General features: G+C 31.1%; 1 protein-coding gene across 1 annotated transcript in view; it reads left to right on the top strand.

The window, feature by feature from the left end:
* LOC408304 (nuclear migration protein nudC) overlaps positions 1 to 26,803 on the top strand; it is a 97,352-nt gene that overhangs the window by 70,034 nt on the left and 515 nt on the right. The window contains exons 5-6 of the mRNA XM_391855.7: positions 25,505 to 25,699; positions 26,524 to 26,726. Of these exons, the coding sequence (XP_391855.2) occupies positions 25,505 to 25,699; positions 26,524 to 26,726 (398 nt within the window). The remainder of the gene's footprint in view (positions 1 to 25,504; positions 25,700 to 26,523; positions 26,727 to 26,803) is intronic.

Genomic DNA, 26,803 nt, shown 5'->3' with positions numbered 1-26,803 from the left:
CCCATGAATTATCACGATACACGCCTGCCTGCACGCGATTTATTCTCTCGGTACGAGAATAATGTTTCTTCTTGCGAATACTTTTGTTTGTTGTCTTCGATCAGCCACAGCATTTCCATGTAATTGAAATTATTTTTATGAATACCTTCTGTTTACGCCCCATATTTTATTCTATTTATACGTGATACAGATTTTTATAATTACATCTTTTATCATTTTCTTCTATTCTGTTTATATTGTTATTAAAGTTTATAGTAGAGAAATGAAAAATGTCGAATGCTTGGAAAGAAATTAGAAAATGAAATATATAGATATAATATAAAGATAGTTTATACAATATTTAAGATCATTTGTAACTAACTTTTTTTTTTACTTAATTAACTTAGTTTTTTCTTTTAAATATTCATTTTCATCGTTAACTAAAATCTATATTATAATATTACAGAGATATGTAAGAAATAAGCCTTGATTGGTTATGCGATTTTGATTAAACTTCAACTTTCACTATCTGTCAGATATTACTGAATTCAGCGACCCATATACAATCCAATATCAAAATAATATCGAATATAAAAAAAAAAAGTCAACGATCTGTGCACACGTATTTTCCAATGCCACCTAATCGCTTCCAGAAAATCCCCTACTTGCCTCTTCAAAGAATAAACCTCTCCAACTACATTGTTGTAATAAGCAACTTCTAAACCGTGTAAAAATTCCAGTCCACGCAGCTCGAATCGACACCTCGAATCTTCAATCTAATATCCCGTCCGATTGCGTCACCCTATATATCCGATCGATCTGCATCTAGATGCAGAGATCTCCTCTCCGCGCATCCGGCAGGAGGGTACACACACGCGTCGCTATTGGTATTTAGGCCTCGCGTTACGCAACCTTTTTCCTTCCATCGGGACGGCCGTCAAAGCGATGGATAAAAAGAAAAAACTATACCAGGTGGGGGGCGGGGGCGGTAGCGGATCATCGGCGGTGACATTGGGACCCCGTTTTCCGTATGCGAGTCTCGTTCAACCGGGCCCTCTTCGAACAACCTCTGCCCCTCTTCCTCTCTCTATCGCAAATCGGTTCTCTCTCTCTCTCTCTCTCTTTCTCTCTCTCTCTCTTTCTCTCTCTCCTTCATTTCCCTCCCTTTCCATCCAGTGCACACAGACACGTTGTTACGCGTGCGGTTCTACTACACGGACGTTTCGTACGCGATCAAAAACGACTGGTTCTGCCTAATACGTGGCCAGGAACGAGGAACGTGGCATCGAGCATCCGCCAATTGCGAAATGCAGGAATTTAAAGAGGCAAGACCCGAGGTAAGGTCGGCCTCCACGGGGTCGCCGATGTAATTGCCTCCCAATTGCGTGCAGAAAATCTTGTTTTGCTCGATGTCCAGTCGACGATGCGATTTGACGAATCTTTTTTTTTTTTTGAAAATTTGAACAAATTTTGAACGTATATATGTGTTAGAAGTTGTTCTGTAAATCTAATTTATGTAGATAAAATAATCAAAGGTTTGAGGAATTTCATATTCCACAGAACTTTTGATATTTTTTTAGATATAAGAATGAGATTAATATTATTTTTCGAGAAAAAATATTGTGTAGATAGAAGTATTTTTATTAGATTTTATTAGATAGTATAAAATATCATAAACATATAGTAATAATTAGACGAATAATTTATTTTATCTTGTGTAATAACCGGGTTCGTAAATTGTATTTTCTGGACCACGCAATCACTGGACTTATAGTTAACATAATTTTGTAATTATATTGCTACGAATCGAGCATTTCATATTTTTTACCAATTTATCATTTCACTTGCTCTTATCATGCTATAAATATTTTAAATCTTTATTAATACTAAATACTAGGATCATTATACCATAACTTTTCTTTAAAAATTACAAAATAAATTACAGATCTCTTAAATTTATTTGAACAAGTGCACTTAGTAGAAACTTTTTATTATAAGCAAAACAATTGTTACAGAATAGTATTTTAATCATAATATTTAAAGTATAATCATTATTTTTATTGCAATCATTAGTTGAATATTTTATAATTTTTCCATAAAAAATATAAAAAATCAAAATTGAACATGCATACAAATGTTCAAAATCGATCGAATTCGTTTCAAATGAAATGGCGATTAATTAAAGATAGAACAAAGCCTCTTTTACTTGATTATTATGCAAATTCGCTGTCTCGTTCATCGAATAGTTAAAATTGGCCTGTTTATAATTTCATATCGTCACGTCTCTTGCATAACTTGACGAATAAGCGAGGTTTAATGACGGCCACGGGGTCATCACCTTCGACCAAGTTTCTTTTTCCACCTATAATTTCTTCTTCTTCCTTTCCATTTGGAAGAAATTTAGAATGGTCGAACACCTTGAATCAGGTGAATCATGGAAGGGATCATCGAGAGCAAGTCAGTTTCTCAAATCTTTTTGGGATCCCTTCAGAAATTCGTGCTCGACTGTGCTCGACGTTATGAAACCAAGGGGAGTAGGAAGGACGGCGCAAGGCTCGACAAGGTTATCGCGGTAATTATCGCGCGATTAGACCATGCAGTCGATGGTTGTTTTCTACTCGGTTCTTTTGCAACACCCACAATGAAGGAATCGCGTCGTGAAAACGAGATTATTCACTGTTAAAATAAAATTCTAACGTAGGACGAATCGTGGGTGACGTGCGATTCAAAAGTTGATAGATAGGAGGTAAACGATGATCACTCATCGTGGAAATCCTTGAATTATTGTATATTATATACACACAATATAATATAATAATGCCTTTGAAACTTCGTTATGAAACGGATTATGATTATAAGATTGATCATTAACTTTTGGATTCTTTAATTCGATAAAAACATTTGATTCGTTTTTCTTTTTCTTTTTCTATATAAATATTTTTATATAAATCGTGTGTAATCTTTCAAAGAGCAAAAATTAATTATATAATTTTTTGTGTGGTATCCTGGCGATATTGGGAAACACGGTAGGAACAGGACAAGAATAATTGCAACATAATATACTTCGTAATAAAAATTATCTAATCATCTGCGCGCCGATGCTTGCACAACAGATTACACAGAAATGGCAATTTTATTCATATTTCCAACAAGTCTTGGAAGTCTAGCCTCTGACTCTTAAGACAGAGGAGATTCTCTTCAATTTTATCGCCTTTTGCAGAAGTTCAATGTCCTTGTTATGTAGATGGTTAATTAACAGAGTTCGATCACCTCGTGCACAATCTTTATATTCAAATGTTAAACGTAACTTTTATTATTATCTATTTTAAATTACCGTCGCCTAAATTTGATACAGGATTACAGTACACGCACGATCATCGATCGATTCTATTTCAAGATCAAATTGTCAAACAATTGTCAACATCTTTATATATCCAATATCGAGAATCCACGTTTCTTTTTCTTTTTTATTATTATTATTATTATTATTATTATTGCATGCGTATTGTGAAAAGGTCAGGTATCATTACATACAAAACAATAAATTGTATAATACAGATGACAAATGAATGTTTCAACTTCATAAAATCACAAACGTCGTTCAAAAATCGAGAGAACAAAATGAAATTTCTTTCGCCTAGGAAATTAATAAATCAATTTCCTAATTATCATCGTACACGCGTCTCTTTTTATCATCATCATTTTCATTTCGATCCAAAAATGTACGATCCAACCAATACTCTTCCGATTTACTTCAGGAAACAATCGTTTTAATTATTACAAATTTCCGCGAAATTTTTATCACGTTGAAAAAATTGTTGAATTGGTGCTACTGTCTTCATAGCTTGTATTTCACTATGACATATCAAGATGATTGTGTCGCGTGTCATCGTTTAAGAAAACCGACACGCGATAAACGGCAGTATCGTTTTCAGCCTACAAATCTTCACGATCGTTAACGTCACGGTGAACCTAATAGAAGCGAAGTGACAACGAGCTGCCGCGATTAGAGACTTAAAGGGCAACGGGACCATTTTTCTCTTCGTTGATAAAGAAAAAAGATACAAGCGAAAGCAACGAGGCGTATCGACTTGGAACGGAAGATCGGCTGTCCAGGATTCATCAGTTGTCACTTGATGCTTGCTCGCAGCCTTGTAACATATACGCAAATAACCCAATAAATCTCGGTATAGGCTCATCCTTCGTAATCCTTGACACCGACGACGAGTAGAGTGTCACCGCGCGTATATACATGTTTGTATATACTCGTGGATCGCCCAATGAACGAGCGTGAATCGAACCGGATTCCGCGTTGTTTTCTAATATTCCTGTAAGCTCACTTTTTCTCGAGAGATGCTTAATGATCTTCTTCGTGGATGTTAATGACCCGAAATCATTTCCACTTTCCTCGAGATACTCAATTTTCTTAGTGGCTTCTGTGATTATCTGACGATTGCTTTGATAATAAGGGAATTTTTAGGGGAGAGATTAATTTTGAAAACATTTTTTTTTACAGCGTTTTGAAGATTAATGTAAGTTTGTTGTAGAAATTTTGTTGGAGGATAGAGTTTTATATTTTTGAATTTTTCTTTTGTTTTTCTTTTTTTGGTTTAATATAAGTATAGTAAATTATTATACAAGATTGTAATTATAATTGTATAATTATATAGATAATTATATAAGTGATCAATGGAAAAGTTTTGTTGAAAGATTATAATTTTTTCCAATTTGCCTCCTTGTCAATGCTGTATAGTGAGGAATATATTTAAGTAGTGATGAGTTAGGTGTAAGATTGCAGACTTACTTATATTTCATGATAGTGAAAGGGCAGATTATACTTTTGAATATGTTTTTCTTTAGTTGAGAAAATGTATTGATGTATTCAATAGTTGAGAAGAAAAAATGATCTAGTTGTAAAATAACATTTTACAACTTATTGACTTATTTTAAGAAAAAGGAATTTATTACAATGTGTGTACAATAAAGAATACTCATTCAAATATATATATATTTCTTTTTGATCTATTATAAAATCTATATGATGTAATAGAAAATTAAATCTGTATTAGATTATTATTATAAAATTACAATAACTTTTTATAACTTGCTTGCATATTATTTTGTAATACTGATTTTTATTAAAGAGAAGGGTGTGTCAATATTTATGTGTGGATATTTATTCTGTCATTGTTATTGAAGTGGAGAATTAATTCAGTTGTAAAATTACTTATTTCACAATTTTGCTGCTATTTTCCTGAAGAATTCTTCAAAGTGTATGTTTTCAAACCACATCTTTCTTCTTTCTTTAATTCGATTAAAGAATTGATAGGAATTAGATGTATAAAATATTAGAATCATGATACGAGACGTTTAGAAAGTTCATTGTTGAGCGTCCTAGACCTCTTGGAAGAAAAAAAAAAGTTAGGATAATATCGCAGCATTTTCACAAAATTGTCGACGATGGAGATTAAAAAGAATTAAATTGAAAGAAAAAGCAGCATGCAGAAAGATAACGCCTATGATTCATAGATTGCAAAATTGAACTCGTAAAAGTGAGAAATGCGCGTGTATCATAAGGTTTCGACCTTGTATCATCCTACTCATTAATCATCTTAGCTTTGTTATTAAATTTTAATCTATTGTTAAATTTTTTCCTCGCAAAGCTTTATAACAAACAGTTAAACACTTTTTCTTCTAATATAAATGAATAACGTTTTTCAAAAAAAAATTGTGGAAAAAATATAATATATATTATAAACCCAATCCATATCGATATCAGTCAGTTTCCAACTGGTTTAACTGGTGTTTAAATTTTCGAAACAGGGGCGAATATTACTTAGGACGGTGTGCAATTGTGGTTTCCGGATGGATAAAGAAATTGTAACGATTTCGGTTGAGTAACTTGTGCGTGAAAGGCATTCATCGAGCCGGATCGACGATCTCGATTCAACCCGATTTGCAATATCCATTGGCTAATTCGCGACTCCCGCGTATTGGCGAATCATAAAATTTTCGAACTCTTGAACACCATTCCCAAAAGTCACGCTATCTTTCTAAAAATTATTTCTATTAAACATGTAATACAATTTGAATTTTTTCTATCCAATAAATCTTTATATTTTCAAACTCTTGAATAGCATTCTCAAGAGTCACGCTATATTTTTGAAAATTGTACGAAATATTCCATTTTTTTATCCAGTTTCTGTTAATCTTGTGATACAATTTGAATTTTCTTTCATGCTAATTCTTTTTATGCGATAAACTAAATCTGATAAAAATCTGGAAACTGAAGATGGAAAGATAAAATATCTCGAATAAAATTTATAAATATATCATTCGCAAAAAAGAATTCCTACGTTTTCCATGAATCACAAGTTATTTCACAAGAATTAATATATAATAAATCCAAGGATCTCGATGAGAAGAATCGTCTCATAGATCGAAGCGCGCGATAGCAGTTGGCCTGGATCAAACTCGCGTTGTTTCCCAATCGCTGGTACATCGATTATCAACGATTAAACTTTAAACCACGATGCCGAAGTAAGGGTCAACATCGGCCTCTCCGCAATAACTAGAATCAATCGATCGTGATGCGTGGCCGCGGTAAATGTAATGAGCCGTGATGATAATGATTGGCGATGTCAATGACAGGTGGCCTAAGTAGCGAATGCGGGGACGGGTCTGGCGCAACGATCGAGATGGCCAAGGCAGCTGGCAACCAACTCATAACACGCGGGTGTCCACGGGAATAGAATAGAACGTTTCAGAACATGAAATTGCTTTTAACCAGTCGTTGGACGAGATGGAATCATTTGGTTGTTCGAATAGGATCTATCGTTGCAAAATAAATTGGAATATGATTGTCTGTTCGCAATTGCGAGGATGATTTCCTCGTTGATCGGTCACAATGGCCTCTTAAATAAATTTCCTACGAGAATTTTCGATTGAAATAGCTAAGGCGAAGAGAATTATTGTAATTGAAGCAGAAATTGAAATACGAATTTTAATATAGAAATCAGAATCAGAAAATTATTTTTTTAATTCTTCGATTAATTAATCCAAATTCCATTGATCAAAGATAAGATCGAATTCAAAAAAATTGCGATATAATAACGTGCAATAATTTTTAATTTCTTACAATGAAAATGGTAAAACAATAATCGAGCATTTCGAGGCTTTCACCGAATAAAAATAAATAATTCTCCGATAATCGTCCGAACGTATGACTAATTAATAATAATTAATAATAAACGAAGGTTCGATTCGCGCTAAGTCGAATCGAATTCTTCGAGATTAGATATTTCTCAATTCGAAACAATGGTTTCCACGCGAAACAATACTCGATTCGGTGGGCATTCGCCCAGGTCAAATCGCCTTAACGGTACATAAAACCGCATAGGAATAGAAAATCTAACCTCTCCTGGAATCGATCGATGCATTCCTCTTGTTCGTTCGAGGAGTCGCCTAGTTGACGATAATCATTAATCCTTCCAACGATGGAGAATTATTATGTATTTAATTACAACGTAGCGGCGATATTTCACCGCGTATCCAGTCAAAGCCGCGATGTAAAGTCTATCTAAAAATTTATCGTGCTCTGTGCCGCGCGCACGCGTCCGTTTCCATGCGCATTCGTGTCAAGGAACGCCGTACAAAATTGCACCGATGAACGCGCGTGCTCTGAACATTTTGCATAATGCGGAGATCCTGGAAACAATGCGAATCAGCTATCTTCGTGGCTTTCCGATTCCGCGGTTTGAAATATGTGTGTGATAAAAAAAAAAAGAAAAAAGAAAAGAAAATAGAAAATACGCGAATGGAAAAGAAAAATGGAAATAAATTGCATAGAATCACATCGTTAGATAATCTGCAAGGTTCATCCCGATGAACATGATTTTTTGCTAATTGTATACATTGTATACACGTATTACAAGCTACTTGTACTTGATGATTATTTAGCAATAAACCTGTTCTCTTCGATTCTAATCGAAAATATTATTGTTTATTCTTTTTATTTTCGTTACCAAAATATTTATATCTATCCAATTATTAACGACAAAATGTCAGTCAATCATAAATGTTATAATGATTGAATGGAAGTGACACGTTTGTCTCAGACAAATTCCAATCAAATTTATTACCATAATTTATTGCTCGGTAATTAATATTTATAATATTTATAATTTCTTGCACAATGATTTAACTCGCTAATTTCAATAAATTAAATAACAAGTTATAAATTATAGATATGTCGTTGCTCAAACAAATTTCTATAATTTTGTATTTTATGAATTAGTTTTTATTACCAAACATATATTACAATATTACAATAACAATTCGATTACGCAAGAGGATTCACATTGTAAAACAATTCCACTACCACTTATCAATTCAAGTATCATTCAAATATCACACTGATGGCAACACGAGATGCAACGTTCCAAAAGCAATCCCGAATATATATCTTCGAAGAGCAAGTACAGGCTTAATCTAATGAACGTAAAGATAGCCCAAAAGGGAGGCCACATCGAATCCATCCTCCCAATCGTGCAATGGCTCGCCTCTCTCTAGCTCCCAGTTTACCCTTAATCTTGTGTTTTCATTTAAACAGCTGCAGGCGATTCCCCTCCTGTATTTCGTCCCGTTCCACCTCTCGATTTCACTTTTGGCGGCCGCGCCACTGATCGCCACGCTCTTCGCCCCCTCTACCCTTCCCCTCGTCGAGCGGCAAGTGAATTGCGCAAGCGCGTTCGCTTGTGCGCGGCTCGCGCGTTCGCTTGTGCGCAACTGATGTGCGCATGCGCGGTTGCGCGCCATCGATCGCGTACCCAATAAGTGCGATCGGACACACTGGCGTAACGAGGCAACGAAGAAAAGCTCGTTTGTCTCGCTGTATCTGTTGGGCCACCGGTGAACACGTGTATCGATATGATCGAGTTTTGTCGATCGTTTGCTCGGAATAATGTTCGAGCAACATTTTTACGATTATCGTTTAACGATAACGGGGAAAGGTATTAATTGGTTGCTTCGAGAAAACTATTCTATTGGTTGGTCAACTTTGGAGTTTTAAAGGAGGCGATACTTGTAGCCTCAAATTATGATTAATTACGACTCGGAGGAATCGAGTAACCTTAATATCACGATTTTTCACGGTATTACTATGACGCAAGGAATACGGCGTGAAATATTCGCTATAACAAAATCTTGGCGAGTAGACGACCGACCGGCAAGTCGAATCGCATCAGCCTCTCTGTCCTCGTAAAATTACGCGAGATTACAAAACGCGCTGCACTTTCTCGAACAGATGCAGACGCCGCGCGCACGTTCATTGTTCGTGCTTGCTCCGTGCGTCTGCACAAGATCTCCAAGTCTGCACTCCACTCTAAGAATAACATCGAATAGAATTTCCAGAACCCTTTTCTCCCTTCGTACATCGTATCGAAATATTCAATTACATCTTACGATTCTTTTTTTAAATTTTTTCTCGACTTTATTATATATATTCCCTTCGCAAATTATAATGCAAAAATTCAAACAGAATCCTCGATTCTGTAAATTTTCAGATTCCAACGGATTAACTATTCTTGTTCTTCGCTTTTTCTTCTCCAGCTTCTTCTTTTCTCTCTCTCTCTCTCTCTCTTTTTCTCCTCATTTTTGCCGAATGATCGTATAACGTTACGCCACTGGCGTCGAGGTGGCGTATCGCGGTGGGGCACGAGGACGCGAAAAAGTACACGGGGAGCTTAACAGGCGGCGAAGGGGGCACGGAGAGGCAAGGCCGTTCTTTGACCCGAAACATGGCCCGCTCGGCGCCAATTTTTTGGGAGGAACCGGTCCCGGTCCCCTGGAATTTTTGCCGCTACCACATCGGTTTCGCCGAGCAACCGATACCAACACCTGCCTTCTCCGTTAATATATCGCCCGGTTATAAAGTTTCCATCGATTAACGTCAAACGTTGCAACCGCGTCCTCGTCGACGCTCGTCGATCACCGATAAATTCGGCCAACCGAAAACGAAACGGCGATCCATAGCTCCCATCTTCTTTGTCTTACTCTTTCTTTCGATAACTTCCTTGCTCTGCTCGTCGAATTTTTGTATTTTAAAAATTTGCCTTGTTAAAAGACAAATCGCCTACATGCTCGATATCTCGAAATAATAAATCTCACATCAATTATGTGTAATTGATTTATATATATTTTTACGTCGTTGATTTCATTTTTTAATTGAATATATATCTATCAATTTCTCTGCAAAGATGAACAGCAATGTTACATTTAGAACCATTTTGAAGATAGAAAATATCCTGCTAAGAATAGCAATCACAAACATAAAAAGAAAAAAGAAATATATAAAAAATTCACAATTTTATTATACGAAATACAAATTCAAAACAAAAGAGAAGAAACAGTTTCTTTACCTAATCCAAAACTATGGCGAGTAATCGCGAAGGCCATCGGCATCAGCGAGTCGATACTTATCGAGGATCTACAAAAATAGCGGCATTCACTCGCTGCTCGGCGATGCAACGGTGCTTTCCATCATTACTTAATCGTTCTTGTTCGCTCGAACGATTAACGAAATTACAAAACGGAACACACACACACACACATACGTGCTCGCTTTTTCATCATTAGAATACCTTTGGATTGGCTTTTGTCCGTATAGCCCGGACACAGAAGCTTCTTAAACCAGTTGCATCCGAACTGGTTACATAAAAGAACCGCCGCGTTTTCCCCGCTAGATCATCTCTTAAAGCCGGATGCATAGTCGCACGCGCCACTTCTATCTGGGCCTCGGCATCTCTCTTCGTCCCTCCATGCCTCTCTCTGTCTCTCTCTCTCTTTCTACGTTCAGTGCACGTGCTTTCGTAGAAACGCGGTTCACGTGCACCTGTGTACCGCGGAGGCTCATCGATCTTCCTTGTCCCCTGCGTTTTATTCTCGCTTTTACCCGCCGTCTTCGAATGCGATGTCGAACCGCAATGGAGAGCAACGTGTAAATTGTAATCGAGAGAGAGAGAGAGAGGAGAATTGGTGGTAATTTAATTATTTGGAAGAAGTGTGGAACCGAAGTATTATATATATGTGCACACAGGGTGAAATGAATGGTTTGAAATAAGATAAAAGAATAAAGTTACGATGCACTGTAAGCAAGTATTGGAATCTTAAAACTTTTACGAGTTGTTTAACCAGAAAGATTACTTAAGATAAATGTACGTTTGCAACATTGAATTCGAGTGAAATCGGAGTACGTGTTGCAAGTAATTCTTATCTTTCACGCTTCGAATACTACTTTTATGAAATTTGATATTTTTAAATGTCAAGGTGCTCATATCTTCGAATATTCTACAGATATTCAAAGTTCGAAATCGCCTTGAATACAGTTCGAATACTTTTTAAACATAGAAAATAAAATGTTTTTACTTACACGAATGGGGATACATTACGTTTACGATCGAGAATATAAAAAGTTTCGTTCAATGTGTCTTTTTTCTTTGCTACAGTGTTGTATATTTTTTCAGTCATTCGTAAATGATGATATTATTTCTTCGTTTCTGTATTTGTTATGTTCTTATTACAACGAGATATTTTATCATCGCGTTGAAACGATTTGTTTGTTTAATCAGATGCAACCCGTTTTGCAATACGCGAGTTATTATGGTATTCCAGTGATTTTGCAAAGTAATCGTTGATTACGGTGATGTCATCGCCTACGAAATATCGATCAATAATTAAACGAGCGATAATTATAACAAAAAAATTTTGTTGAGCGTAAAAGTAGTGTAAATGATGGATACGTAAGGATAACTTCGATTCTGAATCGAAACGAGAGATAGATTTTAATTTTAGAATATAAATTTCACCGGGTTGAATAACAACTTGAAAAATAACTGGTTCCGATCGATTTTCGATCGTCGTTTTCTTTATGGTTTCACCGTCACCTTCGAACCATCTTGAGAAATTTAACTACTCGAATTAAGTATTCGACGATCGGTTGTCAGCTTGTAAATCAATAGTAATTCTTTCGCGAGACACTGTGGTATCAAATTCTCGGGGGACACGACGATCCATTACTACAGCAAACTTTCATATAATATTGCGCTGAAAATGTGAAATGAGTTATGATTCGGCATGCGCCGCGAGCCTTGCCAAATAAAACATTAACTCCCCGGACCTATGAATATTCACATATCGTAATTATATCGAATGTGTCGGTTTCGAATATCCAAGATTATCCCATATAACGCGAGGTTTAATGGATTAAAGAAGCGTGAGTTGACAAATTGTTGTTGTGTCATGGTTTAATAGCACGCTGTAATATTTATCTCGTATAATGTAAATTCAACTTTTTTAATTTGTTTACATTTTTCGTACGTATGGAATTTGATTATTTGTTGATTATTGTTTGAGATAATTTCATCTCGTGTTTTAATCTTACTATTTGCTCGAAATCTGAACTGATATAATTTCGAAGCAAAAGTTAAATCAGTAATAAAAAATATTGTTAGAATAATTTTTCGAAAATGAATGAACAAACTTGAGTATTTTGTTGAAAGTTAGAAGAATTAATTTATTAGATAAAAAAAATTGAAATTAATCGAAAAAGAAGAATAAATAAAATTGATTTTTATAATTTTTTTTATCTTAAGATGTATATTTTTTATCTGTTTTGGAGTTATATCGAAAAGTTGAAAAAATAAATTTTGTAAATTTATGTCAGTTATATTCATATTGAAAATTTCGAAATCGTTGATGTAGAAACAAGGAGAAGCATCGAAAAATGTAGAGATTTTAAAGAGTGATCGAATACTTTCCAGAAATTGTATATATAAGAATTAATGAATCACGAAATAGAAACTAAATAATAAATTTCTATTGCACAAATAATTTTTTTTAATCGTGTCAAATTGAATAAATCGACATTATTAATTGATAATTTCTAGTTTTTTTTCTAAAATTTACTTACATTATTAATATCGTTATATAATAGAATTTATTAGCAGTGATAACTTCTGACTTGTAAAAATTTCACTCGCGATACTAATTTCATTATGCAAAAAGATTTTAGTGTATAATTTCTTTCCTGATTTCACCAAAAAAAAAAGTCAACTTCAAATTAATTTCTCCCTCGTGCTAAACTTCTCGAAAAACAAACAAATTCTACAAAATTCATCTTTTCAATTAAATTCTTTAGATTTCCATTAGAAAATTATTTTTATTACAATTTCTGTTATATAATGTATTCCTATAATGAAAATTCTTTGAATACATTATATAATTCTTAAAATTTACAATTTTAAATGCTCGTGAAAAATTCAACCAATTTTATCATATTTATATATTTCCACCAAACATTGAATAATACAGCTAGCAGAGAAATATCACAATCACGTGGAACGAAGCATGAAGCGTAATATTGCACGCAGAATGGCGATGCACCGTAAAAATTCGAATTTATACGAAGAAGCGAAAAAGAATCGTCTCGATAAATGTAAATGGATCTGAGAGTCAGAATCGTCCTTGAATGGAATGAGATCTAACGATCGTACATTGATAAAAGATGATCAGCACTCGAGATAATTGACTCTCATTGTTCCCTTTGCTTTTGAATCGCTTTGATTTCTTCCGTAAGAAAGAATTCCTCTTTATTTCGATATTATTCGCAAACAACGTTGTATACAAAAAGAACACAGAGTTTTATTACTTGTATTATGTTATTATTATTTTTTTTTTTTTTTTTTTTTTTAGAATTTTTAAGCTGTACACTTTCAAGATTAATATTCAAATTCTATAAAAAACCATTCGATACCGATCGGCGACTCGGTTGAATAGTTTGTGCTGATTAATGATCGGAACTATGGATGATCTCTTTTTTCCCTGATTTATTCGATCGTGACAGCTATTTATTCGTGATTTATTCGTGTGAAGTAATCGATGAAAGGAAGGAAATCACGTCCTTGTAGATCAAAAGTTGTAAGAACGAACAATCACCGGTGTGAAAAAATGGTGAAAAAATTGAAAACTGTAAGCTTCTTGCCTTTCGTTTCCCTTTCACGGTTTGGGCCCTTGAATTATTTTTTTTATATGAATGGATGTTTAAAAAATTAATTTCAAGTTTTCTTAAGTAGCACATTTTTTAATCGTTTATATTTTTTTTGATTGATTGATAAAGTTATTATTAAGGATATAGATAAAATTATACGATTATAATTGAAATTTTGTAACGATATTTGCCTCGTGAAAGAAAAGGATTACGAATGTTTGCACAAATTCATCAAATCTAAAACATGAAGAGAAATTTGTTTATCTTCTAAATATTAATGACGTAACACTATGATAATACAACTAATGATATAACACTAAATGGAATGAGATTTAAAAAGTGTATACACATCGTTTTTTTAATACTGAATAATTTAATATTTAAATAAGTAGGTCACATCATTCTATAGAATTCTTCGTAACAAATATGTCTATTTTTAAATTTCTACCAAATATTTGATCAATATCAATGATCGAACACAAGTATTATTTGCAATTAACGACTAAAGAATATATTAAAAAAGAAGAAAAAAATACTTTCAAATGTCAAATTGACTCGTTTACACTAGTTAAGAAAATAACATTATTATTTCACCTTGAAATAGTATTTGTGAATATTTCATATGTTAATGAGAACCAATAATTGTGCCTATTTATCTATTGACCTCGTTCGTCCAGCAGCAGAAACGATCGAAAATAAAAAAAAGATCGTCTGCCTAGTCGTGTTTGAAAGTACGAGATATTTCAAAAGAGATATTTATACAAAATATAACAGGAATATCGAATGTCGAATTTTTCTAACCTTTAAGAATTAGATACTCGCATTACTGTGTCAATGCCTTCTTAATGTCGTGTCTAATCATCACAGTACTACTCATCTATACGTGATATGAATATTAAATTTGCGGCATCAACCTTGGTCCGACCTAATCGATTTAAGTCTAATATCGAAAACAGTGAGCAAAGGCTGATGACGTCGAATGAGATGTTTTCGAATCATGGTCATCGATTAAGCCGCTTTTCTTCACTTACGTCCTTTGAAATTTTTATTCTTATAAATATCCAAAGTTCGACGATATATAGCTATAGATTTGAACATCTCCAAGACGAAGATAAAAATTTGAAAAATTTGAAGTAAAAGATATTTAAATCATGATTGAGTGGATTTATTTTTTTATTTTGCATTCTAAATGATTTTTATTCTTATATTAATAATAAAAATTTCAAAATCAATCGCAAAAGTTTTCGTACACTATCTTGCAAGAAAGTTCGTCTATCATGAAAAATTTGATTTTAATGAAGTGTATAAATATATTGGATTATATATAAAACAATTTATATTATATCTTATTATGATTTTTAATAATTTTTTAATACAGAATAATAGAGCATTAAAACCTGAATATTTTATATTTTAAATTTTTAAAAACAGTATCATTGGTTTTTATAATTTATTAGTTGAATTTGTGTAATATTTATAAAGATTTCCAATTTTAATTATATTTCAACAACAAAGTTTAATTGATTTTAATACTTTTTTAATATTAAAATATTATTAGATTTGAATATATTAAGTGAAAAATATAAGATAGATGATAAATGTATATATGAGAGGATTGATACAGAGTTAAACAATATTTACATTCCTTGAATAAGATGTTATGTAATATCATTTAAATATAGAAAAAAAATGAAGTATTTTCAAAGATAATTTCTTTCAATATTTAAATTCTTTTATAAATTTTTTTTTAATATTTCAGAAATTATCATATTTGAAATATTCTATATAGATCTATTATATGTGTTTTTAAAAAAATTTATATCAAAAAAATTTCTTTTAATATTCAAATTTTTTTACAATGTTTCAGTAGCTGTATATATATATATCTATTAAATGTTTTCAAAAAATTTCTTTCAATATTATATTCAATATAAATTTTTTTTTATAATATTCCAATTCTTTTATATTTATTTAAAAAATCGTCACATATTTTTTAAATTATATAATCTTTACTATACCTTTTTTAAAAATATAGCAGATGATACAGACAGATATAAATCTCTTTATTTTGTCAAAATGATTTATCATTCTAAGCATTATAAATCATTTATCAACAATAGTGTTAAATCCATTTTTCACAACTATAAAACGTAATAAATCTCGAGGAAAATCGAAGGATGATGAATTGTTAGATATTTATCAAGAAAATATAATCTTTGACCTATAAAAAGGGTCTCGTATCAGAAGATCATCGTGTTTTCTTGCACGTTATCCAACGCAGTGAGTAACGAGGAAACTATTTGATTGCACAACATCCCGTGAAACGCGTACAAACGTCAATTCTCGATTATCAAGGATTCCGGCGAAGACGCCAAATAAAATCGGTTCCCGCCACTGCAACCTTCGATACATCGGCTCATCGAACGAATCTACAATGAAAGTTTCGTTGATCCATCCACGTGGTTTTATCTAAGATTACCATACCTCTTCGAAAAGGTGTATTAACCTTCAGCCCTGTAATCGATGACCAATTATATGACGCATCGTACATCATTGATTGGATCATTGATTTATTTTAAGTACAAATATTTTTTTTATTTTATTCTACAGGATGAGTAACGCGATTATTTGAAATTAAATAATATAAAAATTATATAGAAGAGGATATAACACAGGTGTTATGAAAAATATTGTAAAAAATTTTATGAAAGAAAAAAGAAAAACGATATTTTTCTATTCTTTATCTTTTATATAAGTTTTGAAATTTATGAAATTCAAATTATTATAACTCCTAAAATAATAATTTTTTATTTTAAGAGACTTTTTAATAAAGAATAATAATTTATTAAAAACATGATTCCATAACAACAAAAACAAATTTGATTTTTAATATGTTTATTAAATATCCAAAAAAGTCTTGCAGATAAATTAATAATATTATCCTCTCCTGTATTTTTATATCTCTTATGCAATTTTTAAATGAAATATATACAAAATAATTTACCAATTATTTTTAAAGTATTCATGTTGTAGGACTCACTTTGTATGTTAATTTATTAATTATTTTGGGAATAATTCTGAGATCATTTCAAGGTTATACTATACTATACTATACTTATTAAATTCTTCTCAACATTTATTATAATACTATGAAATCAAAAATAGGTGGTTCATTTAAAAAGATTAAAATAATATTAATATCAATTCTCAATTTGTAATTATCTTTTTTATTCAAAATATATTTGCAGAAATTATCGAAAATGCCTGAAGGGGACCATTCTATGTATCATTTATAGATTTTATAGAATACAAATTAAATCGGATGTATCTCTGTAAACGATAGCAATGGAATATCCTTAATTAACATTAATTAACATGTTTAAAATTTTTGTATCATTAACATTTGAATTTATTTATGTTTAATTGAATAATAATTCGTAAGAATTTAATCTTTAGAAAGTGGGCACGATGTAGTCACAGGAGCAAAGTTATCAGACGTAGACAGTCAACAAACCAGAGAAAGTTGCTTATTCAATGAAATGTTCAGCAGTGGACACTTTATTCGTGTTGCAATGTGTTTGTCACGGCGAAAACCGCAAGCCCGATCACCATGTGGACACAGGAAACAAATTCCTGAAAATAACTTGCACGATACCGTTAAACATGTTCCATTGTATTGTTTGTATGGATAATGGAAATATAAATAATCTTCACCTAATCCTTCTCTTGGAATTTTTAAAATACTTTTCAAAATGCTAAGTATCAATGATGATATTTTCATATTTAAATATTAATATTTATAGAAATTAATTAATCGTAATTAATATTAGGGGAAAAAATAAATTGGAAAAATTTTATTTCGTGCTAAAAATAATTTACTTTATATATCTCTTCTTTTCGTTTCAGCCTTTAAATGTTAAAATATGTAAAAAAAAATTGATTCAAGTGGAATTTGAATGTTTGTCGAATAAATATTTGAGAATAATATTTATTCTAATTTTTAAATGATTTTTCAAAAATGTTCTAATCTAAATTTTAAGAATTATGGTATATAATAATTATAACTTTTTTATTATTGATAGCAAAATTTATAGAAATTATTTTCTATATATATAACTATTGTTGAAGAAAATTATTTTTTGGTTAGAAATAATCATTAACAGTGACAGAAGTTTTGATTAAGAGCAATCAATATCGATGATATAATGAATTATAGAATTTATGTTTTTACAAAATAGAAACATATAAATATATATAAATATTTTATAATAGTTATATATTAGTTCCAGGTAATAGATTTAAGGGTAATAGATTAAGTCAAATCTTGTCAATCTTACATTTCATGAATTTTAATAAAAAATGTTATGTAAACATTGTTTAATATTTTATTCAAAAGATATAAATAAAATTACAAAATTCGAAGAGAACTATTAAGTGATACTTATCTATATTTTTACATTATTAGTCATTATTACTGAGTCTTCTAATTCCATATTTTTATCTACAACTTTCTTATAGATTTATATTAATATATAGATATAATATTTTTTATTTATTAGCCATAGAATATATTGACAAAATTTTCCATCTTAAACTTAAGACATTATCTTATTAAATAAAAATCCATTATCTATTTTTAATGGACAATAATTTAATCCTCAGAGAGGTTTCTCTATAATTTTTATTGTCCAAAAAAAGAAAAAAAGATAGGATTAATTCATATACTTCTAATTTAAATCGAGAAAAGAATCGTGTTTAAAGAGAAACAAAGCATGGCCGCGTAATGTTCTCATATCGTGTCATTTTGTTAACGTAATCCATCCTTTTGTTCTTTCAAATTCAAGGCTACGTTTCAGAACCGCGGCAACTCTGACACACTGTTACCCCTTAATTGTTTTCGCCACAGAAGGAATTCATTGTTCCTGCGAATACATCTGTCCGTCCTCGCGTACATCGTTTCCCGTTTCTGATTGACGAATCAGATTAAGTCCATCCAGATTGCGCCTTATTTTCCATCCATTTATTTTACACTGGGTAATCGCTTTTATTATTATTATTATTTATATTATTTTTTTTCCTTAATTTCTATATTATAGGCCTTTATAAAATTTTAATTGAATTGAGGAATTCAGATAAATTGAGAATTTTTTTTTGTTATTAATAATTAATACATTTAATGCGACACGAAAAATCGAAGAATATTTTCTATCTATTTTTTAGATATGAAAAAATAATTATGGAACAACGAAAAATGGCATATTTATGGCAATATTGGTTGAAACTGGATTGAAATCAAATGAAAAGTTCATTAAATATTTAATAATAATTCTTTTCCAGTTTTTTATATTCTTTGAAAGAAAATTTACAATGCAATTTGCTGTAAAATACAAAATGAGACTCTACAAAATATATTAAACGATATTTGTATCAAGAAATTAATTTTTGTAAGCGTTTTTTTAATATAAAATTTTATTTCTTCTTAAAAGAAGATCCTCTTCTTCCAACAAAGAATTCCAATTACTTAAAAAATCGGAAAAATATAATCTTCGAATTAATAATATATCATGATATATTCTCACTTTGATAATTAAAACTTCTTCCAACAAAGAATTCCAAATTATCCATGGGGAAGCACAAATTCTCAAAAGTGGCGTAAACGATCCATTATTTTCAATTCGTATTATCCCCAATAAGTTAAAGCTTCAATTATCCTCGCCATAAACTCCCTTTACCATTGAACCGACATTGCACAACTTAAGAACAATCTTTATATTAATCCCCGTAGTTATGGTAACCCGGTCTTGGTCTTCATATCCGTGGATGATACAAGTTCAGAAAAACGCGAAGAACAAACGATCCTCTGTAGATCGATAGAGGAGATAATGGGCACGAGGGAGCGTCGATTGAAAATTGCTGGCTCTCCTCCTCCCACTCCAGTTGCAAATTGTTCACGTTCCATCGTATAAACGATAATACATGCATGCATTGTGCGTACTATGCGTGCCACACAATAAATGGATGTGAAAGAGAAGTCTCGTGAAAGAAGCACAGATTTGATTTGAATATAATTGTCAATTAATTTTTTAGATATTAGAATATTAATTTTTATCCTTTGTTTAATTTATATAATTTATATTATATCAAGTTGAACATCAAGGAAATGAGAAGATAAATAATTGTTTCTTTTTTTTTCTTAGTAATTAAATTAATTGAATTTTCAAAGAATTTCATTCATACATATTCGATGCCATTGCATTACTCTCATCTTATTTTTAGCTTTATCTTATGATAAGAAAAAGAAAGTGGACCGTAACACATCTCTGTCTCTTTTTGAAATTCATACCAAACATTACATAATGCTATACATAAAGTTAATCTAAAGGAATCAATTAATATTGCAGCATTTTTTTCTTTAATGAATGTATAATTATAGCAACAATTACAGAGCAAAAAATGAATTCGACATATGTAATAATCATGTCATCAAATTGACACAAAAGATTTTTGTATATTTATTATCTAATATTTATATTTATATATATTTATATATTTATATTTTTCAGTTTTTGATTATAATAATGGAATTTTCCTTGGAATGTAAAAAATAAACACTATTAAAAATATTATTTTCAAAATATTACTAAAAAAAACTAATTCTATTAAAATATAAAACTACAAACAACAAAAATATTTTACATAATAAATACTTACAATTTTTTATTGAATAAAATAATTATAAAAAAAAATCACAAAGATAAATTTTTCTTACAAATGGGAGAATAACACAAAGGATTATGAAGATTAAATATATCATCTGTATACCGTTCCACGATATTTCTCGTGAAGTACACAAGCATATAAAAGATCGCATATGAATAGAAGAAGATTTTGCAAGTGTAGCACCGTGAAGATGGCTTGAACAACAAACTGAAAATCGTGAAAACGATAACTCCAGTCTAATGATGCCTCTCGTGAAACGATTGAATAAGCGAATAAGCAAATAATTACCAAGGGGAAACCGTTCTTATACTTGCATTATAATTAGAATGGGTTTAATGAGTCTGAGAGGATGTTGCATTAGCAGAATTATTATTAGAATATGAAATCTACGGTAAAATCGACAATAATGTTTTGAAAAGTTGGTATACTTAGCGCGGTTAACTGAATTGATTAAGTTTTTATCGTCATTTGATGGTGTTCAAGATGAATATTGAAGATTAATAATAGTATCCTTTTTTACGCGAGTTTTTCTGAAAAGATTGTGCAACTTCTCTGCAAGTTGATTGGTTTGAATTTCTAAGAGATAGAAAGTTTGAGAATGTTCGAGCAAAGTACTTTTTTTTTTAATTCGAGTTGAACGTGAATTTGCTCACGTACATCCCTTTGCACGTCTCTACTGAAGAGAACCAAGGCTGCGTTTACTTTCGATTCGTAAAGTCGTCCGACTTCTAAAGGAGGCAAGGTTTAAATTCGTGTTCTTACTTTTGAAACACTTTCCTTCTTGCTACAATTCGCGTGTGTCTTCCTTTGTGCGACGATGAGATGCGTGTTCGATTCGATTCTTTCTTTTTTTTTTCTTTTTTGCGGTCTGCGAGCAATCGAGGGATTAAGTTGAGATTAACTTGGTAACTTGATTACGAGGTTTAAAACGGAAGTTGTTCGTGTACTTGTTAATTTCTCCATAAAATCATCTACTCTATGGCAACCAATTTTTTCCAATTCCAAACCTGTTCTGCTACTATTTGAGATAAGTTAAAATATTTAATGAGAAATAAATTCAGGGCATTTTGATAATCGCAATTGATAAAAAAAAGGATGGACGATTGAAGGTATAATCCTATATGAATCATAAATTCCATCACTTTTTTAAATTAAAATATAACTAAATATTAATTAAATAAAATAATGAATATTAAAATAAATTTGAAATATGTATGTAATATCAAAATTAATTGATCGTATGAATTATTCTTCAAAAATCAATAAATATTTGCTATTATGATTACAAACAATTTCGTCTTTCGAAATAATAATCTTCTCAAGGATAAAGTTTAATACGTTTGAAAAAAAAACTATTTTTTATTCTTTTATTACTTTCAACATAAATATATAAATTACAATAATAATAAAAAAATTGCACAATAGCGTGTGAATCGATTTAATATTTCAAATTGGATTTGAAAGAATTATTTCAATATTATAAGTATGAGATTTATCAAGTAAATTTATTTGTTATTTTTATAAGAAATGAAAAAAGAGTTTGTGATCATAGTTCACCTGCAAAGTATTAATAAACGTTGGAAAAAATATCTAGACAAGAATAATATCACGTATAGTAGCTCTAAAAAATATTGGCACAAGATGCCTTTAAAAGAATAATTAATAACTTTTTTACTCGATCATTTAATGATTTGATTTAACAACTTGAATTGGTTTTTTAAGAAGTTAGAAAAATTAATAGTAAATAAAAGAAATCTTGAAAAGATTATCCTGTTTTAAAAGTTTTTTCATCTGTGCCTGTAATGAAAATTTAAAAAAAAAATATTCTGAAGATTTATTTTTAATTTCAATGAAATTTTTATGTACAACATAATAAGTCTATAAAATATATTTCTTAAATTATATCTGAATCTTTAATGAATCGGATGTATATAAATATTGAAAAAAAATAATCATTATTTTCTTTTATACGCTATCTGATAATTTTTTTAACTTTTCAAAATAAGTCCAATTTTAAAAGAATTATCGTGTTTTAAAATCAAAGATACACGATTCTGAAAAAATTAAAATTCTTTATCAATTTTTGATAAAGGTTGAATCGTGAAGAAAAATTAATACGATCTCGGTCCAAATTTTCGTGTCACAATTCTGTAGTCAACGCAGCGTCGAGAGATGAATGATAATCCGAGAGATCAGCGACACAATCCTTTACTCTTTGTCGTTCCATCATAATAATATTCTACTTTGTTAACGTGTTAACTTGGTAGCCATGATCCGTTTCCACGCACCGGTGCGCTCAACTACGCTCAGCGTTTACGCTTACGGTCGTCATCGTCGTCACGCCAAGAAATCCAAGAACGCATCCAACATGACGACGATGATGATCCCACGACACGACGTGATTCTTCGTCTCGTTCGTGATCCTTTTCCCCTCTCCCTTTTTTTTTTCATCCCCCCTTCTTGAGATGATCGGTGTTGCGACACGCGATACGCACGATGGGTCATCTAGGATTTCAGAACTTGATGGATTTAATTGTTCCTCGGGTGGCCAGCACCCGAGGACATCCCACATGGATCGTTGCCTCGAGAATTATGCGTTATCGTGACTAGACATGATTAAAAAAGGAATAAATCGATGAAATTGGAATTTAAGATATTATGAATCGAATCTATTTTTTCAAGATTATGAATATTTAAGAATAATATGAGCAAAAGAGGAAAGAATATCAGAAATTGAATTTTAGTATCGATTTTTTATTCTTATCCTGAGATTTTAGGAGATTTAAGAAATTCTGAGGAAGTAGAAATAAGAAAAGTTTTTGTCAGAGTTTTGTCAATTTTTATTGGTATTTATGAGTTTAAGATTTTGAAAAATTTAAATATTCTAAATATTATAAAATATTTAGCTTGTAATGTATATAGCTTAATTTATGAAAATTTTGTTGTCAATTGTTTTATTTATTGGTATTCTGGAGATAATAAAAACGTTGAAATATAATGTATTTGCACTAGATAGTTTAAATCTTCAAAATTTTTTCTTTTCCTTTGTTAATTATTTCATAATTATTCCTTATTTTGATACTTTGATGTTAAAAATATTGAGAAATTTAAATAATCAATGGCCATTATAATATTTATGTGAGAAGCTTATAGCTTAAGCCTTAAAGAATTCCTTTCTTAACGACTTTAAAGATTTATATAGCCAAAGTATAATGTGAAATATTGAAATGAGAAACAAGAGATTTTCAAGAATTTTTCTTTTTTTCACCTTTTAACTACTATTAACTAAGAATGCAACTACCTTTTTTTTCGAGCAGAATAATGCATTCCTTATGGAAAAATTAATTCAGCTCATTAGATAGATTGAATACAAAAAATACGAATCATGTGATTTCATATTCAGATTTCATTCACAGCAATTTTCTTTCGTAACGATATCTATTGCGTTAGACACTTTCATTAATTCTATTTTCCACCAACTCCATCAAACATTTTTGAGGCAATATATAAAAATAACCAACCAAGAATACTGATCGAGAATCATTCGATACACAATTCTAGTTCTAGTAATTTTGCTTCGAATCGTCGACTAGCACCAGTTCCTCGTTGTACATAAAACGATAATAATCATTGCTGCAATCGTCTAAAAGAGCTAATTCGAACCGCAATAAAAGAAATTATAGGAACGAACTTTCTGTTGCGAAACGTGCTGCCCTCTCGAATGATCGTCCATCTTTTCTAAAACCAACATTTATTCGAAAATTTTCTTATCTCTGAACTATTATCGAGATCGACATGTCTTTGTATTATCTTTTGATATCTATAATTAATTCATTAAAATCCAATATTATAATTATATTATATTAATGTGATGTTTTATTTCTTTCCAACTAATTTATATTTTTACATTGTGATTACGAAAGAAATTTCAAAAATTAATTTTTTTTTTCACTTTCCTTAAATTTTAAAATATTCTTTCTTAAAATTATAAGAAACGATTCTGTTGATTTTTATTTTTCTTTTTTTTTATAAAAGATTTTCTTCGTGGGTCTAAATTATCCAAGGCTCATTTCGAAGGTTGCACTGCAAGGATTTCCGAAATCCAAGGTCCCATCAAAATGGATCACGATGATACGCAATGAAATCGAAATCTCTAGAAGGACTAAGAGAGCAATCGTGCGGAACCGCGATCGATCGAATGAATCGCTATTGTTATGATAGATACTCGATGAATATCGTTTTTTGATGCATTGAGAAGATCGTTACTTTCAAATTGTGCGAAGAATTTTTATCAGATTTATCGATTGCAAAAGGGAAATGTTTATGATATTCTATACGCATGAAACTTTTATTCTTAACTGTAGAATTATCGATCTGTATAAACAGTTGATTACAAATTTGTATTAATTTTGCTGAAAATACCCACATATTTCTTATAATTGTAAAAAAAAAAATCGAAAATCAGTTATTTTGTCGAATTTAGAAATTTTAATATTTAGGAAATTGTTAAATTTTAATAATCTAATTTTTCAAACGAACAAATTTGGACTATAAATTTGAATAAAAAAATTTTGAAAAGATGATAATTATGTCAGTGACAAAACTAAAATAATAAAAATATAAAATTATTTAATTTTTCAATATAATTGAATAGAGAAAATTGATTGTAAAGAAAGGGGGATTTTAGAAATTTTAGAAGAAATAAAAAATTTCTAATATCAAAGAGTATATTTACTAATTTTAATCGTTCTTTAATTCCAGATCAAAGTGCCTTTGAAAGTGAACTTCTCAGCCAGGCCCAAGGACGTGTCGGTGACGATCACGAAAAAACGATTGACCTGCGGCATCAAGGGTCAACCGCCGATCATCGACGGTGATTTTCCACACGAAGTCAAAGTCGAAGAATCCACCTGGGTGATCGAGGATGGAAAAGTGTTGCTTCTCAACCTGGAGAAGGTAAGTGATGCAAGCAAGCAAGCAACTCGATGCTGGATACTCGCGGCCTTGTCAAAACGAGGATTCCAACGATGCTATCGCTTTAGCGATGAATTTCTGACGGATGATATCGGATACGCGAAGAATTCGTTGATTTGACGTGGCCATGAACGATCAGAATAACTTGTACAGAGTTTGGTGAAGGGTGAGAGAATCGTGATCGTTTAACGAGCAAACTGTTCGTTTGTTCATATTTTTATCAACACGATTCGATGGCATTATCGATATTTCAATAATAGATGATAGATATTCCATTGATTTAATAAAACGTATATTTAATAAAGGTTTTGATCCTTTCTGAAGTCGATAGGTTTGTAACTCTCCTTCTTCTTTTTAATAATATTTTATGTTTGTAAAAGTTGATTTTGAATTTTAATAGATGTAACATTCGATATATGTATAATTAATTGCAAATAACGTGAAAGATGGCAGGAAAATTAAAGTATGAATATTTCTTTTTTTTTAAAACCATAAATCTGTTAATCTTTTTTTTGATATAAATTATTGAAACGTTTATTAAAACATAAATTTTATATTATATATACCCAATTACAACCATCGCCTTGTTTCTCTTTGATTAATTTTATAAAATTATTTTGCAATGTTTCCTGATTTCACATTTCATATATTTTTTTTCTTTTTTAATTTTCTTTACTACCAATTAAACTTAAATATTTGAAACAAATTAACTTTCAACTTTCAGATATATTAATGCAATATCCTGCTTCCATCCTTACTTTTATTTTACGATCACTAAAGAGAAGAATCTTCGACTGTTTTCACAGGTGAACAAAATGCAATGGTGGGCTCACGTGGTAACCTGCGATCCGGAGATCAGCACGAAGAAAGTGAACCCCGAGCCGAGCAAGCTTTCCGATCTCGATGGTGAAACTAGAGGCCTGGTGGAGAAGATGATGTATGACCAGAGACAAAAGGAACTGGGTTTGCCAACGTCCGACGAGCAGAAGAAGCAGGACGTGATCAAAAAGTATGGCATCGAGCGTCACGAGCTTCATAACTCATAAATCAGCATCACAAATATCATAGAGAGATCTTAACCAAATC

Source organism: Apis mellifera, linkage group LG10 (genome assembly GCF_003254395.2).
Source record: "Apis mellifera strain DH4 linkage group LG10, Amel_HAv3.1, whole genome shotgun sequence".
NCBI lineage: Eukaryota > Metazoa > Arthropoda > Insecta > Hymenoptera > Apidae > Apis > Apis mellifera.
This window is presented reverse-complemented; position numbering and strand designations above follow the sequence as displayed.